Source organism: Leptopilina heterotoma, unplaced genomic scaffold, assembly GCF_015476425.1.
Source record: "Leptopilina heterotoma isolate Lh14 unplaced genomic scaffold, ASM1547642v1 Lhet_58, whole genome shotgun sequence".
In the NCBI taxonomy this organism is placed as follows: domain Eukaryota; kingdom Metazoa; phylum Arthropoda; class Insecta; order Hymenoptera; family Figitidae; genus Leptopilina; species Leptopilina heterotoma.
The window spans coordinates 813,354-831,799 of NW_025111131.1; the positions used below are offsets into that span (position 1 = coordinate 813,354).

Consider the following 18,446-nt stretch of genomic DNA (forward strand, 5'->3'; position numbering starts at 1 on the left):
TATAGTGATGTAAAAAATATCTTTCGTTTCTCTATTAAGTCACAATTTATTCGTTGTTTGTACAAAAAGAAAAGACGAATTAATGCATCTTTTTATCAATAAATATGTGTAGTACAATAATTTTTTTATCGATTATTGTAATTACAGGTATAAACGTAAATATATATTTTTCTCTCAATTTTTCTTCTCTCTGAGAATATTTCTATGGAACACGTTGGGTTTTGCTGATCACTCACGAAGGATCATTTTTCTAACTAATAAAAAAAAAATCTTAAAAGAATCTTAAAACCAAATTGTTGGTAAAAAACAAGGAGATACTGAAAGAAATTAAAAATACTGAGTTGGGAAAGATCGGAATGATCATTGGAAAATGGATTGTAAAAGAAGACGAATATTTGAGAATTTCTTATTTAACGAGAAGGAAATATTCAGAAAAAATTAAAAAAAGATTTGAAGGATGATAAAAGAGACGACGGATTATGGAAAGAGATTTTTGTTTTTTTTTTGAAAAATTTAAAGACGAATTCCTCGATTTGTACTTGCGACGTAATTCAAAAGTTCATCGGAATCTTCGCAGATGAATGGTTTTTCATGATAGCAGGCAACATCGTGCCATGCGATTCCGTCATTGTAGACGTTATTGAGAACGGATAAGCAGGATTCCGTTGTGGCATTGATATCGAATTCGGCATTATCGGGTTGGGGTTGTTTCTTGTGACCAGTCTTTGACCATGGATTGTAGGTCCAAGCGTTGGGAATGCGATTTGTTGCCGTTAATTTAACTCTGTTCGCGGACCAGAACCAGCCATTGATTGCCTTTGGTTCCAAGTCGCGACGATTTTCGCAGCCCTTGAAGTCACAGAGACGACCTGATGTCCAGATGTAGGGCACGTCATCTGTAATGTAAAACGAAATTTTATAATTATAACAGCAAATGTTACTAAATATGACGTTACGAATTATGTGCGAAATTTAAAGTTCTGAGCAATGTACAGATAAAAGTCTAATTTTATATATATATATATATATATATATATTATATGGGTGATTAAATTTAAAATGTCATTTTCATGTCCTGCCCAAAAATCTGGAATACTAGTTCATATATAAAAGTTTTTGAAGTCAATTAATTTTCTTAATCACTTCTACTTAAATTAATAATTCTTAGTCGCTAGAAATTCTCTGAAAAAATTTTGCAGAAGAATTAGAAGCAAAATGTCGGTGGTGTCCCCTGTCCGCACTTAAGAAATCAGAACTTTACCTAATAATAAAAATTGTTGATTCTCACATTTTTAGTACCAGAAAAATTATTTTGTACAGCTAAGAGTCTATATTTTTATATAGTAATTGTGCTAGCAGAATAATTTTGATCCAGTGCTAGAAAAAAAATCAAAATCGCCTGTCCGTAAGTTTCATATTTTTAAGTAATTATCGCAAATTTTGAATAGCATGTCTGATATTTAAATAACCTAGTGCAGATAATTGCCTTATTAAGCGTTAATAGTATTGGTGATATGTATAGCTTCTTAAAGAAAAAACATTACAACATTCTATCACATCTATAACTTGTACGGTTAGTGGCAGAAAGCAAGTATCACTTTGTCGAGCACACCATGTCAGTGGTGTCCCCATCGAAAACTTGTTCATAATATTAATATTTTTTAAATATTATTGTATCTCGTTTTCAGGTATTACACGTACTTTAAAAACCGCACCGACTTTAACTTAAAAATAAAGTCTTTCTTTTTCTAAATTGAGAAATGAAGCAAAATGTCAATGGTGTCTTTCAATGTTCATATGTTTTTTTGGTCTTCAAAAGTATATTAATTTATGGCAGAACTCATTACAAATATTTTTTAAGTCATGTTGAAACATTCATTATTGTAATTTGAAATATTTTAACTTTTTAAAGTTGTAAGAATTTATTTGAGAAAAGAATAAACGAAAACAGAAAATTTCTTATCATTTCTGCCTATCGTTTTTCACCTAGTGAAAATTAAAATTTGCTTCCACCTGCTCGACCACTATTATTTTTGTCCATCATATATTCTAGTCAACCAAAATAGAGTATCGTTAAGTTCAAAATCCAACATCGAAAAATCAAAGTTAGTAGGATCAAAAATGACATTTTAAATTTAATCACACACAGATATATATATATATATATATATATATATATATATATAGATTCTTTGAAGGAATTCAATTATTTTCAAAACATTTTTAATAAAATTTCACGAAAGGATTCAATTTTGTTTTACATTTTTATTGAATTTTGGAAAGAAGAACTTAATTTCAGTTTAATTTCTAATTCAATTCATTCAATTAATTTTCCAAATTTCAATCAAATTTTTCAAAAGTATTCAATTATTTTTAATACAATTTTAATTGAATTCCTTAAAACAATTTAATTATTATTAATAATGTTATTAAATTTCAATTCAATTCTTTCCAAAATTCAATTCCTCTCAAAAGAATTCAATTATTTTCAATAACAAAAACAAGAACTCTAATAAAATTGAAAAAACAAATTTAAAGCCATGAAAAAATGAGGGACTAACTCTGCTGGGGCTCGAAACCCAGGATTTATCAATTGCCGGTTGATTGCTCTTCCACTGAGCTACAGAGGTCCACATCCATCAAATTTTCATAGCCTTATTGACTCAATAGTCCAAATGGCATGCATTCTTCGCTACAAATTATTTTCAAATTTTCCCAGAATTTTTCACGAAACATTTGTGTGAAACACGTGAAGCAGAAACCTACAACATCGACCAAGTTTCAAATTCCAGAAGAAATAACGATATCTAAACCAAGGGCGGTATTCATAGTCGATACTTATTTCTTAAGCAGCGACTTAAGCTGCCACCTAGATTCATAGTCGTGCAATAAGCATTGCCTTAAGCCGCAACTTAAGCATATGCTTGACAAAGTAAATGCTTCGATTTTGAGATGCATAGTCCCATCTTAAGAATGACAAGTATTCATAGTCAAATAAGATGATCTTATTTGACATTGCCGGTGAACTTATTTGAACGAATTGAGGTTATGATTTTAAGTCAACGTTTTACATGACTTAAGCAATTACTTATTGTCTTTTTATAAATATTTATAATAAAAATGAAAAGATTTTTTGTTAAAAACAATTTAATAATAATTAAAATTTAATAATTTAGAAAAAAGGTTCAAAATTTATAAAATTTTCACGAGAAATAAAAAGTATCTTTTTTCATCGAAATGTTGAAAAAACATTTCGATATGCATCCACACACATACATCAGGAGAATTTGTTCCCCATGTTGAAATATTTATATACGCTATACTTGAAAATTTGTAAAAATAATTGATTCCCTACTAAAAATAAAATCACAAAACGACAGAAATTTAGTCAGAATCTCTGACGTTTTTAGGCTGCATTTGTTACGTTTGCAGCCACAGAACGTCAGGCTTGAGTCATGTTTAATCAGAAAGCTTCAAAAGTAGTCAGGTTTTTTATACAAAGTCGACACCCTTTTTTACCTGGAAAAAGGTCGACTGACCGTCATAAAATTGAAGGGAAATCTTTTTATTTGTTTATATTCATATTTATTTAAACATTATACTTGTTTTTCATCGACTTAGAATTCATCTAACAATATATGCTCTTATTATGCATGCAGTATATCCTTTAGAACTTAAATTCAAAAATGATATCCTTTTTTATTTAACAATTACGGTTTTCGAGATACGTTACAGTTTCCTTAAAAAAATGTTTTTTATAATAAATTTTAGATATTTGTAATTGTGGAGATTTCTAGATTTTGAATTTATATTCATTTTACTTGAAATTTTAAAATTGCAAAACTTTTGAGCAATAAAAATTAGGTTAGAGACCCGAACCTCGTAACAATAGACCCGCAATTCTATTGTGAAAAAAGGGCTACGCACAAATTTCAAGTTTTAACGGTACTTTACATTTACCGGCTATATTTCGGTGAGGGGCTGTAAATAAAAAAAAAGATTTCAATGCTCAATAATCACAATCCATAAACATCAGGATTCAACAGGAGCATAAAAAATCCTTTAGTCAGAATTAACCAAAAGCTTCAGGAATCGTCAAAGTAGTCACAAAACATCAAAATTTCTGACGTTTTCTCTTTATTTCTGATTTTATTTTTAGCAGGGTTCTAAGAAAATCGACACCCCTATGAGGAAATAAAACTGTTAATATTAAATATAATTATTAAAAAATACTATTTTTAAAAATTTTGTAGTTCCAAATGAAAGTTAATTGTTTCACCCCTTTTGTATGCACTCTTGGTTCATTGTTTTAGGAAAAATAAGATTTTTTTATAAAAAGTTTCAAAAAAATTCATTTTACAATAACTTTTATTAAACAAAATTTTTTCTGTCGTTTGTTTGTTAGAGACAATGGCCAAATAAAAATGCTTTTTTTCATTTCGATTATAAAAATACTCCTTATTTTTTGTAAAATTTTACTGATTCTGACTCAATAATTTTTTTAGAAAATAATAGTTAAAATAATTTTTTCTATTTTTTAATACAGAAAAATTTAGAATCTAAATATAATATTTCGTGAGGAATAGGAATATTTCAATTTTTCATCATTCTGGTAGTCATTTCTTGTATCCTTTTACTTTATAACTTTTTTCCTAAAAATATTAAAATATTATGCATATTTTTAAGTTTTTTTTTACCCCCCTCCTCTCCATTATAAGATATTTTATGTGCATTAGCGTCATTTTTTCTAATGAATATAAGCTATCTACCGTCGCTTATTGGTAGATACAAGAGAATATTGACGGAAAAAGCCGAACGCTCAATAAGATCATCTTAAGCATTTGCTTGGTCAAGCAATTCATTTCCTTTACCAAGCAGTTGCTTATTTTTGACTATGAATACATATGGTCTTAAGATCGACTCAATCGAATAAGACCGACTTGATCAAGCAAAGCTTAAGTCCTTGCTTAAGTCGGGACTATGTGTGTTCTGACAGTTGGCCTAGCTTCAAGTCATTTAAGAAAAAAAAAAAAAAAAAAAGTCGGGACTATGAATACCGCTCCAAGACGTTACCGCCAAACAATAATAATTGAAAAACAAATTTAAAGCCATGAAAAAATGAGGGACTTACTCTGCTGGGGCTCGAAAAAAAATAAAAAAAAAAATTGGTTAGAAAAATTAAATTTTCTATAAATAATTTTAATAAAAAAAAAAAATTTTTTTTTAAAAATTGTTTAGAAAAATTAAATTTTCTATAAATAATTTTAATAAAATTTGATAGTAAAATTACTTATTACATTTATTACCTACATCTGTTCTTCGAAAGAGTTTAATTATTTTAAATATTTTAATACAGAACTCCTTTAATGAATTAAATTATTTAAAAAAATTGTAATATATTTCTGAGAAGAATTTAATTATTTTCTAAAGATTTTAATAAATTTTACGTTTAGAAACTTTATAATTATTTTTTTTATAGTGAAAATTTTTGGAACATAAAAAATGTATTTTTTGACAAAAGTTTGTACTGACAGTTGACATTTGTTAAAAATTGAATTGAATGTTTATTTGCTTTACTATTTAATTTTAATCTAAAAAATCTTTAAATTCGAATTTAGTTTGAAATCAACCAATTTAAAGGTAAAAAAATTTAATTAGTTTCTGATTTACATTTCTACTTATAATTTAGTTAATAATATCTGGTTATAGTTAAGAAATTTTTAACGATTTTTTTTTGTTTGAATATAAAATTGTCATAATCAGAAATAGTGAAATTTTTCCCCTAATAACAGTAAAGATGAAAATATAAAAAAATTAGCGGTTAACCACCTTCGTGCTTTAACCTTGCGAGAAAGTGTATATGAAATTGTCACAGCGTCTGGATAAGTGAAATTGATTTCACCTTGAGGTTTTTTCTTCTTTTATTTTTTCTCTTCTTTTTACGTTTTATTCCTTTTCTTTTGTTTGTATTTCCTTTTTTCTTTTTTACGTTTTATTTCCTTCTTTTCGTTTTTCCTTTTCTTGGTTTTTTTTTCTTTAAGTCTTTTCTTTTTCGTTTTGTGTTGTTTCCTGTTTTTCTTTCTTCCTTTTTCTTTTTATCTTTTCCTTTTCGAATTCCATTAACGAAGAAATTAACGCATAAAGAAGATGTTACATTACATAAAAAAGTGACTATCTAGCCTCAACCCACTTTTGTAAAAAACCTTCTCTGCATTTTGACGTCACATTTTCAACTTTAAGGGATATCAAAAGACACACTTTTCATGAATATATATATTTGTAATCACTTTTTCTGATCTCATCTGCATCTCGAGTTCTTCTATCACCTTCACGGTGGCATAATAATTATTCATAATTTATAATGAAATTGTGCGAAAAATTGTTTGATAAGATTATACGCTAACGGATGAGTGAATAATTGCGTGGATAAATATTCTTAGAATTGCGTTTCTTTTTTTTTCCTTACTTTGTTGCTTACGAGATAAAGAAGAATTTATATAGAAATTCATTGAGATCAGTATTCTCGTTTTTTTATTTATTTTTTTTAATGTTTAAGTTGATTTAAGAAAATGATTAAGATCTTTAAAGTCTAAGAAATTGCTTGTTTCATTAATTTAATTTTCAATTGAAAAACATGGAAAGTGTGTTTTGTGATAATTTTATATTTATACGTATTTAAAATATTCATTTATGCAAAGAGAATATTTTATTATTTGTAAAACAATGTTATAGGTAAGGAATATTGAGAAAATAATTACGGACAATAATAATTGTCTTATTACATTTTTTTTTCTATTTTTATGTAAAAATTAGTTTATTCATATCTTTTGTCTTTTTACAGGTATTTTTGTTTTTTTCAATTTATTATTATTTTTTTTTATTTATTATTTAAGAAGGGGGGCTAACGTCTTAAAATTTTTTTATGCATTTTAAAAAAAAATTTTGTAAATGACTGCATAATATCTCAAAAATATTGTGTTAATTAAAATTTCAAGTCAATCGGAGCAAAATTGACGGAGTTATGAGTTTTCTGAAACTTGTCTTTTTTTAAGTTGGTGTACGCGATATCTCAAAATCTACTTGACCAATCGTTCTGCAATTTTGCAGAGTGCTTCTTCACATAATTCCTCAGGTATCCCTGGGAGCTTTAAAAAAATAAATTACCAACTTTACAATAACAAATTAGTCGATTTTTTATATCAAAAATCGACTTTTTGGCTTCTATAGATGCTACAAAAAATCGAAAAATAAAGAAATAAAAAAATCCTTCCAGCGTTACCTCAAGAAACATATCCTTTGACAAATGCACTTTAATTTTTTTAATTTAAATGATTCTGTTACGAGTTACAGCGTACACCGCAAATCAACTTTCTTCGGAGTCACCTGAGAAAAATCACATTATCTCGCTCAATTCTCAATATCTTTTCATGAAAATTTAGAGAAATATTGTTCAAATGTTGCAATATTATATTCAAAGCGATAAAATAAATTAACTCTCTCCGTATCGACAAAAAAATTCTTAAAATGTAAAAATAAATTTGCTCATATTTTTTTTATGTAAAATAAATTTTTTTCCTCTGAATTTTTGTATCTGTGCATAAAAATTCACTCTTTGCAAAATTATTCGAAAATTTTAAGAGATGAAAGTTTATTTTTTTATTTTATGAGAATAGTTTCCGTTTCTGGTTTCTCTATATAAATTTACAAACGACCTTGTTCGTGAGATTTCTTAATTTCTAACGATTATTTAAATGAAGAAAAAGGCCTTTTGTGGTTGGCAAACTTAACGATTTGAATTTGATTATAAAAAAATATAGAAATAGAAATTATTCATGAGTAAAAAAAGACTAAATTGTTAATATACGAGATAAAAAGGAAGGAAAGAAGTTTCAGTCTAGAATTATTTACTTATCCAATTTTAATAAAATAAATAAATTTATTTCTTGCAATAAAAAAATTAATAAAATAAAACAAAATATATAAAAAGATTAATAAAATAAATAAAAAATAAATAAAAATAGTAAAAGATTAATAAAATAAATATAAAATTATGTTAATTGGTATAAAAGTAATAATAAAATTATGATTATTTATAAAATAAATGTTAAAATTTTGAGAGTTTTTAAAAATAATGGTAAAAATTTGACTCACTTGACTTGATGAGTTTGAAGACCATATTATTTTCTTCTTGTGTTTCAATGGAAACAAGGTCCATGCAGTATTCTCTGCAGATGTTCCTGGCATCTAACCAGTCAACTCTCTGGGATGAATGCTGTGGTACATGACCACTGAAGAAATAATTACGTCCTCCAAAGTTAAATTCCTTTGGCCCTGCAAGAAAAATGTGTCTCATTTAATAATATTCGATAAATAATTAAAAATATTTTAATTAATTAAATATAATATTTTTTTAAAGTTGAAAGGCCATAAAGAACAAATTGTTTTCGATTAAAAACATTTCTTTTATAATTTTCAATCTGAAATAAATAAATAATTGAATTCTCATAAAGGTATTTATCCAAATTTTTCAAAATAATTAATTTTCTTGCGTAAAATTTAATTAAATTATTTAAAAATAAGTTAATTCTTAGGGGAGAGTGGGTCGAACCGGCTAGGTGTCAACATCTAGGAAATTAAATTAAATTATTATCTACGAAATTGTCAAAAGTGTTGTTTAGAAATTTGAAACAATCATGTGTAGTATAGGTCATTTTTTCAATTTGTCAGTTTTCACTTTTGTTTGTGCAACGCTGGGAGCAAAAAATTTTTTTTTAGTTCCGTTATACACTTTTACGAACTTGATCTATTTATCACTAAATAGGGGAGTATAGTCAAGGTCGGACCATCTTTTGACTTTTGTTTATAACTTTTTTAAAAAAATGAATTTGGTCAATTGAAGTATATTGTTAAAAAGTCCTGTTAAATAGGAATATTTTTTCTGTACAAAGTAAATTAATTGGTCTTAAAATAAAAAAGTTATAAAGATTTAAAAAAAAAATTTGTAGTCCAGGTTGGTCCTTACAGTCAAGGTCGGATCATGTTTGAAATTCAAAGGGCATTACCGTTAAAAAATAAAATAACATTTTTAGCGTTACGAAAAATGTATCCTTTATTGTTTACAACTTGTAAACTAAACAATAAAAGATAAAGTATAATTATGATCTTTCAAACATAAGCCACGATAGAAAATGAAATCGTTTGGTTCATTTAGTCACAAGAGTAAAAAACCCGTTAGTATGGCTGGTTTGCCCCACTCTCCCCTACGAAAAAATTAACTAAAATAATATTAAAAATAAATAAATATTTTTAATATTATTTAAAAATCTTTTAAAGAGTTTTATAGAAATTTTTAAAAATAATTGAAATCCTTCGAGAACTGTTTTTTATTATGAAAATAATTGCAATCTTGGTAAGAATTTGACTAATATTGAATTAAAAACAAGTGAATTCTTATGAAGAATTTTTACAAAAAAATTTCAAATAATTGAATTTCTACGAAGAATTTTATTTAGAGCTGTGCAAAATTCGAACCGAACCGAGTTTTGTTCGGTTTTGGGGCGCCGAAATGTCGAATGTCGGTTTTTCGACATTCGAACTAGGCGACTGAAATGTCGAATTTTAGAATTCGACATTTTAGCGTTCCAAAACCGATCACAACTCGGTTCGGTTCGAATTTTGTAGTAACTCGAATGTCGAATATTCGAACTAGGCGAAAAAATTCTAACAGTTCGGTTCGAATTATTTTGCACAGCTATAATTTTATTATTTTGAAAAGAATTAAATTTTTCCGAAGTATTAAATGAAATTTTTTTCTTATAAAGAATTTTATTCCATCTTTCAAAATATAATAACATTTTTCAAAGAACTTGAATTTCTGCAAAAAATTTTATTAGTATTTAAAACCAGTAAATAATAATTAATTAGTAAATTAGTTAATAATTAAATTTTTAGAAATTTTGAATCTGAAATTATTTCAAAATTGAAATTAATATTTGAAAATAAAATATTAAATTAAATGTACTAAATTGTTGTTAACTCATTCATTTATTTATTTACATATTTACAAATTATATAACAATATATTATTAAATCTCATAATAAATAATTCAATATAACATTTAATTTGTAGTAAATAGATTTTTTTCAAATTAAAAATATTAATCCATCTTTTAAACGTCCAACGTATAATATTATTAATGTAAAAAGATTCTGTAATTCACTATTTATTATAAATAATATGGAAAGAAATATGCAAAGAAGGTGTAAAATTTTATTATACAGCAATTCATTTTAAGTGCAATAAGTTATTTATGATAAGTTATTAAAATATTGTAAAAATTAAATTTCACTTACGCAAATCACTGAAATTCATATCCAACGTTTAAAATCAACGATTGCAATTAGAAAATCATACGGAAAATATAAATTTTTTTTTGTTTAATATCAATTAAACAAAAAATTTTTTTGTATCTTTTCAACAAATTGTGTGTAGAAAAAAAATTGTCGTCGACAAAAATTTATAAACATATTTTTTGGATAGAGAACAATATTTTTTTCTTCTTTTCTATAAATCGTTGATTGTAAATTATTTACAATCGCATTTATTTAAATATTGTGAACTTTAGGAATGTTTTACGCAATATTTCAATCTGAATAAATTGAAAAATTTTTATTTTCAATAAAATTAATTATATTGTATAATTAAAATGATATTTATTAAATTATATTTAAAAAATAAGTAGAATGAAATAATTACAGTAGTAAAGAAATTCATACTTAAATAATCATATCATAAAAGTAATAAAGGAAATAATAATAATAAAATTATTAATTAAATCCATTTTTTGCTAATTAAATTAATTATAATTCTGTTATTAAGCCTTTTTATCATAAAATTAATAATACAAGGAAAAAATATTCACAATTCACCTGGAAAAGCTACAAATTTCACTATAGGGGAGACTGGCGCTAAATGTTAAATTTTGCAAAAATATTTTTTTTAGGCAATGAATTCTCTTAGATACAAATTTACATAGAAAATATACTGAAAAGTTGAAATTTTCTTTTCCGTAGAAATTTACAAATGTAGGGTAAAAACACAATATTTATTTATGGACACCACAAAAATGAACAGAATGTCACATAAGTACGGACATTTATTTAGAGTGAAAAGGCCTCCTATAGTCAAAACTGCAATGCTCTAAATACTACTGTTGCGGAATTCAGAAGCATAGGACAGAAATGGTATTCAAAAGGATAAAATTTTTTTAATGCTTCTTAATCTTTGCTTTCTTACTGGGTATTCAAGAGGATTGATATCGTTACTTTTCATATTGCTCTCACTGGATAGAAAAGTATTGGACAGAAATGGCATTCAAAAGAATATAATCTTTTTAATACTTTTTAATTTTTCGTTTCTTACTGGGTAGTCTGATATCAATCCGAACGAAAACCGGAATCCGAAAACACTCCGGAGTAATCCTGAATGTCTACGTATTCAGTCCGTAATTAGTCCGCAACAATCTAAATTTATGACCGGTGAAGAATTCTTATAAAATAAGTACGGAATTATCCGATATTAATATGTAAAGAATACGAAATCAGTTCGCAACAATCCGAGTTTAATCTAGTTAAAAAAACTTAATCCGCAAAATTTCCTGAGCAATCCGAACTCTGTAAGCAAGAAATCCGGTATTAGTCCGCAACAATTTGAAATTAAGTGTGGCAAAATCCTATTCCGAAAGAAGTACGAAACAATCCGAAATCTCTATGCTAAGAATCCGAAAATTGACTGCAACAATCCGGATTTAATCCAACTAAAAGGTATAATCCGAAACAAATACGAAATAATCCGAAATCTGTACACAAAGAATCCGACATTAGTCCGCTTCAATTAGGAATTAGTGTGGTAAAATCATATTCCGAAACAAATACGAAACAATCCGAAATATGTATGCTAAGAATCTGGTAATAGACGGCAACCTGAATCATATTATATCCCTGGTAAAAATTTCGGAGTAATCCGGGTTAATCTAACATCAATCCGAGTGAAATTGTGAATCCTAAAAATCAGTCTGGCGTAATCTTAAATGTCTATGAATTAAATCCGTAGGGGAAAGGTGTACGAGATGATCCCCCTAAGGGAAAAAACCTATTATTCAAAGAAAAATCAACATATTCGAGTTTTTTTTGTACGCACTGCTAGATAATTAATCTATCTAACTATTCTGATTTGAAATATTTGCAGCTAATTAATATTTTACTGTTAAATTTAATTTTTCTAAAACCTTACAAAAGGATCATCTTGAACACCGGGGTGTCCAAGATGATCCCCATAGTATGGGCAAGATGATCCGTAGGGTTATCTTACCCCAATTATTGGAAAAAGAGTCTAAATTGAAGGAATAACAATGTATCAATGTTAAATATACTTTATTTAGGCCATAAACGCTTTTGACCACTCACCACGATTCGTTTTCCTATTTTATAATTACGAGGCATTGTCTACAACGAGAAAATTAATAAAATAGATGTAGATATCAACTTTTTGTTTTAGGTTAGTTTTCATAATAAAAACATATAAGAAGCGATAAAAATTGATTTTTTTATTAATACTACAAATTTCACTTTGAGGTGAGATGAAATACATGGGAATCAGGGGGGATAATCTTGTACACCCATTGAGGGACCATCTTGCCCCAAATGCCACTATTTTGTAATTTGTTCGTAACTTAACCTACGAGCTCTGTTATTCCATAATACCAATCAGAACACTTAGTTGAAGATATACTGAAGCCGTGAGTACAAGAAACATGGAATTTCAGCTACTACAACAAAAGTTATCTAAGCCCAAAATTAATCTTTCCTTAGATCAAAAGTATGAAATTTTCATTTTTTCCAATAGTGTTTTTTTAATGACGCGTGTTGTCATGACAGTTTGACTGATTCATAGGTATGTCATTGGCAACGTATTACCGTATTTGCCTAAAAGGTGTCGCTAATAGGCTCTCCAAAATTCAAAAGGATCATCTTGCATCAGGGGATCATCTCGTACACCTTTCCCCTAATTATTACGCAACAATCCGAAATTATGTCTGTCAAAAAACTCATCTAAAATAAATACGAAATAATCCGAAATTAATATGTAAATAATACGAAATCAGTCCGCAATAATCCGAACTTAATCCAGTTAAAAGATTTAATCCGAAACAAGTATGGAAGAATCCAAAATCTGTATGCAAAGAATCCGGTAATAGTCAGCGTCAATCCGAATAATATCTGATCAAAACACCACAGTCCGAAAATAAGTCTTATTATTATAAGAATTTGTAAATATATACAATCCACAGCCAATTCAAAACAATCCATATTCGATCCAATTCAAAGACTTAATCCGGAATGATTTTGGTATAATATTGAAATTGTATATTAAAAACAATTTGTATTAAATGCAGATAATATGCGGTTAGAATAGAGACAGGGAGTCATCATATCTCTCTAAGAATATTTAAAATGTTATTAAATTGGTTAGAAAAAATTTATGATATGGAAGTTGAGAGATATCCTAGAATCTGTTTTGAGCGTCTTAAATTTTTGTCGGATTGTAACAAGAGTGAAGAGAAGTATAATTGGGCCTCTCAAGTCAAAAGAATATTTTTTGATAGCATAGGGGAGGACGAGACCTGGATTAATTTATCACCTGAATTATTAAAATTTTCTAAAAGTAAATTATTGGAAAAATATAAAAACTTCTTATTTAATGAGGATATATTGAGTCTCCAAAAGTCCTCCTCCCTTAAGCTTTATAATCAATTAAATTTATATGACGGTACTCAGCCATACTTATTGGCAAGATTACCATTAGAGATCATGAAGGCATTAGCGCAATATAGATTACTCAATGTTTTTCAATGTAGAATAATAATAAAAAATAAATGTTTTAAACTCTCTAAACAACAAAAATGTAATTGCGAAGATCAGAAACTGATTTCTGATGAATATCATCTCCTTGTTCAATGTAAGGCTTTGGTGGGTATTAGGAATAAATATTTTGTTAATCCTGACGATGAGGAATGTGTGAGAGTGTCTTGGCTAGAGTTGTTAAATGATAGAAATCCTGCTTCGTCTAAGAAAGTGGTATACTATGTTTACGAAATTTTAAGTAACATCTTTTACGAGTAAAATTCTTTTTTTTTGTATTTAGTTTTTAAGTATTATGTATCAAACTCTTTTGTATGGGTTCTCAAGCAACCCTATAACAAATAAATAATAATAATTAAATGCAGATAAATTCAAACTATAATTATAATTTCGTATGACAAAAACCTGACCAAAACCAGATTAATTCCGGATTTAATAATTTCACATTTGCAAGTTGCGTATTATCAGACTAACTTCGGACTAGATCGGACTAATTCCGGATTCACTGGTTATACACAAACCGCATTGAGTTTGAATTTATCCTGACAAATTCTGAGCGACAAAAACCTGTCCATAAGCAGACTGTTTCGGATTAGCTGCGGAATCACTTAAACCAACCGGATTACTTTTGCATTTACTACTATGTGTTTCAAGAATGTTTAACCCTGGAGAAAAATTGATATTACACAGTAGAAAAAAATCTCTATAAAACAAAACAAAATGCACGAAATAGATCATTTTATTTTTCATATAATTTCCATTCATAACATATGACTAAAAATTTTTTTTACAAAGATATGAATAAAAAAAGCGTGAAAAACAGGAACTTTTGAGTGATTTTTACTAAAGGACACTTTGACTCTATAAATTTCATAGAAAAAATGGTAGGAGAAATCTGAAAAAATTCATCAACATTCCTTAATATCTACTTTCAACATATTTACAAATTGTTTTTTAAAAAGTTTGAAACAATTGTTTACATATTTATTTTTAACGAGAAGTGCAATTGAGGGCCTGCATACATAATAACAACCGCTGCGCTTGGTTGTAATTGTTAACAAAGACAAAATTTTTTTCTGAATGCTTTCCAATCCCATCCGAAATTATTACAGCCTGTCATTACATCACTTTTCAAGTTTTCATTATGGAACCGCCTTTCTGCATGCATTCAAGCAATCTTCTGGATTTTTATAATTTATAAGATACATACATTGGCAGATTTTGTAAAAGTGTTTGTGTTCAAAGAAAAACTTGCTGAAAAATTGATTGTTTACCAATTTTACGTCAGTTAAACGAGTCAGGGCCGTTATTCTATAAGACAATAAATCATAACCTAAAAATTTCAGAGACATTTAAACACTTTTAACCCTCTTAAAGAGGGTTTCAGTTTTTTCAGTTAAGAAACTGATAAATTAATAATTATTCCTTTTTAAAATAGCAAATAAATTCATGAGTGCAGTTATTTGAAAGTAATTGAACATTCTGTGCAATGTCAACAATATTAGTATTATATTATTATACTACTGTCGCGGAATTCAGAAGCATAGGACAGAAATGGTATTCAAAAGGATAGAATTTTTTTAATGCTTCTTAATCTTTGCTTTCTTAATGGGTATTCAAGAGGATTGATATCGTTACTTTTCATATTGCTCTCACTGGATAGAAAAGTATTGGACAGAAATGGCATTGAAAAGAATAGAATCTTTTTAATACTTTTCAATTTCTCATTTCTTACTGGGCAGATAGCAGTGAACGGCCCAGAGGCTCTCACTGCTGTCTGGCTGGTATTATCCCCTACAATCAAGCGCAGCGGTTGTTATTGTATGCAGGCCCTCAATTTTGGCTTGTAATTGTGATAGAAACTTCAAACAAAATTTAAAATTTTTTAAATAAATTTTTTATTCTAAATTTAATAAAAAAATTATTGTACAAGCGTAAATTTCTTTTATATTAACAATTCTTTTTTAAAATTTTTTTTAAAAGTCACTCAATAGGGAAAAGTAATTGATATACCCTCCGAAAACTCAGGTAGTACTGTCTCGTTTATGGCTATGTCATTTTTCCTATTTTCAGGTGCCATACAAAAAAAAGGCTACGCTGGATAGCAATCCTTCCAGAAGTTTAAGGGTGTTATTGAAACTTATTGCCCTCTTTGTATGCAAAGGAAAAAAAGTTCTGAAAAAAAGAATTGTTAATATAAAAGAAATTTACACTTGTACAATAATTCTTTTATTAAATTTAGAATAAAAAATTTATTAAAAAAATTTTAAATTTTGTTTGAAGTTTCTAGCACAATTACAAGCCAAAATTGCACTTCTCCTTAATAATAAATATGTAGACAATTGTTTCAAATTTTTTAAAAAACAATTTGTAAATAATTATGTTGAAAGTAGATATTAAGGAATGTTGATGAATTTTTTCAGATTTCTCCTACCATTTTTTCTATGAAATTTATAGAGTTAAAGTGTCCTTTAGTAAAAATCACTCAAAAGTTCCTGTTTTTCACGCTTTTTTTATTCATATCTTTGTAAAAAAATTTTTAGTCATTTAGTTATGGTGAATAAAATATTTAATTCTGCAGTCAATTTGGTTTTACAAATTTACTAGTATTATTAGTTATCTTGTTTCAATATTAAAATTAACACTAATGTGTTAGTTTCTTGTCATTTCTTTTCGTGGCACTTCATAAATTCTATTAAGTATTCGACTTCGGTGCGATATAATGTTAGATAAGTGTAGGTTCGAATCTCCAAGCGTTAGAAATTTTAAATTAATGTAAATAAAATTGCGATAGGTAAATCGAAAAATATATTGAATGTACCATAAAGTAATAATATAATTAATATGTGTAACTTGTATAATTATTACATTCTCATCACATGAGAAAGTATTAGTTTTGGTCGAAAATTGACTTTTGCTAATTTTATGAAATCTTTACGTTTTGAGGTCCCCTGAACCCGAAAAACATGGTCCGTCTGTCTGTGTGTCCGTCTGTCTGTATGTATGTATGTATGTATGTCCGTCTGTAGACCAAAATGTTGTTGACACAATAACTTTTGAAAATCTTATCTGATCGTTTTTAAATTTAACACACTTAAAGTTGGTGTAAAAATGAAGGTTAAGTTCGTTAACCAGCCATTTTCGTTAAAAACTACAAAAACTACGGTAGTTTCAAAATTTTGAAAACTCAATTTTTTCAAATTTCAGAATTTTTAACTTTATATTATTTTAGATTAGGAAAATACAAACAACTTTTGTCTACAACATTTTTTCATAAAAATTCAATTTTCGAAGTTATAGTCTCTTAAATGGTCAAAAAAAACTAAAAAAATCTTAAAATAACACTGTAAATCGAATTTTTTGAAAGGAATAAAAGTCAGATAATTGATTTTGACATATTCTCACCCTAAAATACTCGAAAAACATAATTGTACACAAAAAAGTCTTAATTTTCGGAAAAATTACTCTCTATTTATATTTTTTGTGCGCTTTTTTGAAAAAAATTCAATATTCCGACTCCATTATCTCCGACATTATTGCATATGCGATTTTGCTACCGGAGACTTTTTTTCTCGGTTTTACATCATCTACAACTTTGCTGTTGACAACTTTTTGCCAAAACCTAAACTTTTCGAGTTATTTCCAAAAAACTAATTTTTATTACATTCTCATCACATGAGAAAGTATTAGTTTTGGTCGAAAATTGACTTTTGCTAATTTTATGAAATCTTTACGTTTTGAGGTCCCCTGAACCCGAAAAACATGGTCCGGCGAGTCCGTCTGTCTGTGTGTCTGTCTGTAGACGCAATCCCGTGCAGAAATTAAAATGTGGGCCTGATAGGGTACTGGACAGTTTTCCCGATCTCTGGTGTGGCTCTGGGTAGAGAAACTGACCAGTGCCCGACTAGTGTGTGACGCTGTTCCCGACCAATGCCCTACTTAGGGAAAAACTGGTCAGGGCCTCGTCAGTTTTTCTAAAAATTGCTCTATTTTGTGAGGCTAATTTTATTCAAAAGAAATTACAATAAAATTACTGTAATTAAAAATATTATTATATTAGAAACATAATGAACATATTCATTATATATACAACATATTTATACATAACATAATAAGGTATTATAGTCATTTTGACTAATTTAAAAGTGAAAATGATAAAAATAATATAATTTCAAGAATAGAAAAACTTAAAAATTTTTGAAAAATATAATTTTTGGTTTTATGATTAATTCATTTTTCTTTTGGAGGTTGTCGCTCCTTTCTGCCTCCTTAATTTTATAATATTAATAAATGTTATAATTTTTGTTTTCAAATGTATAAGTAATAATTAATATTTATTTAATAAATATTTTATTCAAATTTATTAATTATGTTTAAAAAATAGTTATTAAATATTGAAGGTGTTAAATTTAACAATCTCTCCGAATAATTTTCTCACTTTAAGCTAATATAATATAAAATAATTATTATTATTAAAATTCATTAAGTATAATTTATTAATAATTGTTTATGAATTATTATTTTTT

At 27.3% G+C, this 18,446-nt stretch overlaps 1 protein-coding gene across 1 annotated transcript in view; it reads right to left on the reverse strand.

Moving 5' to 3' along the window:
* Positions 1 to 26: 26 nt before the first annotated feature.
* LOC122508841 overlaps positions 27 to 18,446 on the reverse strand; it is a 73,717-nt gene continuing 55,297 nt past the window's right edge. Inside the window, exons 3-4 of the mRNA XM_043622418.1 lie at positions 8,152 to 8,331; positions 27 to 896 (exon numbers count right to left, since the gene is read on the reverse strand). Coding sequence (XP_043478353.1) covers positions 514 to 896; positions 8,152 to 8,331 — 563 coding nt within the window. The 3' untranslated portion in view covers positions 27 to 513. The remainder of the gene's footprint in view (positions 897 to 8,151; positions 8,332 to 18,446) is intronic.